This window comes from Octopus bimaculoides, chromosome 29, assembly GCF_001194135.2.
Source record: "Octopus bimaculoides isolate UCB-OBI-ISO-001 chromosome 29, ASM119413v2, whole genome shotgun sequence".
Classification (NCBI taxonomy): domain Eukaryota; kingdom Metazoa; phylum Mollusca; class Cephalopoda; order Octopoda; family Octopodidae; genus Octopus; species Octopus bimaculoides.
In genome coordinates, this window is record NC_069009.1 from 9,309,049 (window position 1) to 9,311,548 (window position 2,500).

General features: G+C 37.8%; 1 protein-coding gene across 3 annotated transcripts in view; it reads right to left on the reverse strand.

Annotated features, from left to right (window-relative positions):
• LOC106877312 (RNA exonuclease 4) overlaps positions 1 to 2,500 on the reverse strand; it is a 74,048-nt gene that overhangs the window by 14,712 nt on the left and 56,836 nt on the right. For all 3 annotated transcript variants that reach the window (XM_052978041.1, XM_052978043.1, XM_052978042.1), the window contains exon 2: positions 588 to 720. In XM_052978041.1, the coding sequence (XP_052834001.1) occupies positions 588 to 598 (11 nt within the window). In that variant the 5' untranslated portion in view covers positions 599 to 720. The remainder of the gene's footprint in view (positions 1 to 587; positions 721 to 2,500) is intronic.

Consider the following 2,500-nt stretch of genomic DNA (forward strand, 5'->3'; position numbering starts at 1 on the left):
ATATATATATATATATATATATATATATATATATATATATATACACACACACACACACACACACACACAAATACATATACATATATCTTTTACTTCTTTTTAGTCATGCTGGAGCACCGGCTTGAAGGGTTTAGTCAAGCAAATTGACCCTGAAACTTATCTTTAAATCTGGTACTTGTCTTGTCAGTCTCTTTTACCAAACTACTAAGTTATAGGGGCATATTCCAGTTCTCAAATGATGATGGGAGACAAGTGCATGCACACACACACACACACGTGCGCATACCCCATGTATACACACATGCATATACACATACATGCACGTACTTACACACAAGCACACACATACAAGTCCACATGCATGCACACACATGCACATACACACACACACACTGTTCCCGTCTATCAAATTCAGTCACAACACTGCTCAGCAACAAGACACCTAAAAAAAAGATTCCACACAGTGGGACAGAACCTGAAACTACACGTTTGCAAGGCAAGCTTGTTAACCACACAGCTGGAGTGATTGAAGAGGAGAAGAGATAGAGACAGTGGTGAATAAGAGAATAAAAGAATAACAGAATTACAGTTGCGCCATATTAACAAACAGGTTTAGTAGATTTAGCTTGAGGTTTGTTAATGTCTACACTTCTTTTGTCTTCTTTATTCTGTATTCTGAATGTCTTCCTTTTTGCAGATTTTCTTCAGGCTTTTGAATCTCTGTAATTAAAAAATTACAATTAATTAAAAAAAAATTACAACAAAAGAAATAAAAATTTTAATAAAATCATCAGGTTTAGTTGCTGGGGCAAGAAGTACACAAACATAGGTGCAGGCGTGGCTGTGGGGTAAGAAGTTTGCTTCCCAACCAAGAGGTTCAGGGTTCATTCCCACTACACCCTGGGCAAGTGTCAGACTATAGCCTCAGGCCAACAAAAGCCTTGTGAGTGGATTTGGTAGATGGAAACTGAAAGAAGCCCGTTGTATGTACATATATATATATATATATATATATATATATATGTATGTATATATTTGTGTGTCTGTTTGTACCCCTACCATATGTATATGTTTGTGTGTCTGTGTTTGTACCCCTACATCCCTGTTACTTAGCAGTTCGGCAAAAGGCACTGATAGAATAAGTACTAGGCCTACAAAGAATAAATCCTGGGGTCGATTTGTTTGAATAAAGGTGGTGTTCCAGCAGGGCTGCAGTTAAATGACTGAAACAAAAAAAAAAAATAATGAATATACATATATATACATATATATATATATATCATCATCATCATCATCATCATCGTTTAACGTCCGCTTTCCGTGCTAGCATGGGTTGGACGATTTGATTAAGGACTGGTGAAACCGGATGGCAACACCAGGCTCCAATCTGATTTGGCAGAGTTTCTACAGCTGAATGCCCTTCCTAACGCCAAATATATATATATTAATATATACAGGGGTTGGACAAAATAATAGAAACACCTAGCATCATAGCATCATAATTTTGAAATCTCTATAAAACCGTCAAAAGCTTGCTTATTTTTATGTCTTTTTATTTATTATTAGTGTTGCTTAATATGTTTTGCTAAGATTGCCGTTTCTTCTCAGATATCATCAGAAAAAGGTAATTAAAATTCATTAAAATGACAGATCTATCAAACTTTCAAAGAGTTCAAATTGTTGGTGCTTGTATGGCAGGCACTAGCATAACAAAAACAGCCAAAATGTTTGGTGTATCAAGAAGTACTGTCTCGAAAGTAATGACAGCCTTTGAGAAAGAGGGAAGAACCTCCTCATCAAAACAAATCTCCAGAAGAAAACCAAATCTTTCGGACAGGGACTGTCGGACTCTTACACGAATTGTTAGAAAGGACAACAAAAGTACAGCTCCCAAAATTACTGCAGAGCTTAATGACCACCTCGAGAACCCAGCTTCAACTAAAACTGTTCGCCAGGAGCTGCACAAAGCTGGATTTCACAGGAGGGTTGCAACCAGAAAACCACTACTTTCAAAAGCAAATGTTGGAAAGTGTTTAGAGTGGAGTAAAACCTACAGAATTGGTCCCTAGAGCAGTGGAAGAATGTTATTTTCTCGGACGAGTCATCCTTTACATTATTTCTGACCACCGGCCAAGTATATGTGCGGAGACAGCCAAAAGAAGCATGTGACCCAGACTGCCTTCTTCCAACTGTTAAACATGGAGGAGGATCTGTAATGATCAGGGGGGGGGGCTATATCTTGGAAATCTGCTGGCCCAATGGTTTCCCTTCATGGCAGAATTAATAGACAAGACTATTTAAGCATTTCATCTGATCAAATTCATCCTATGGTTGCAGAAATGTTTCCGGAGAGAAATACAATCTTTCAGGATGATAATGCACCAATTCACACAGCTAAAGTTGTTACTGAATCGCATGAAGAACATTCTAGTGGAGTTGAACATCTTATCTGGCCACCAGAGTCCTCAGATCTCAATATTATTGAACATGTATGGTGCAT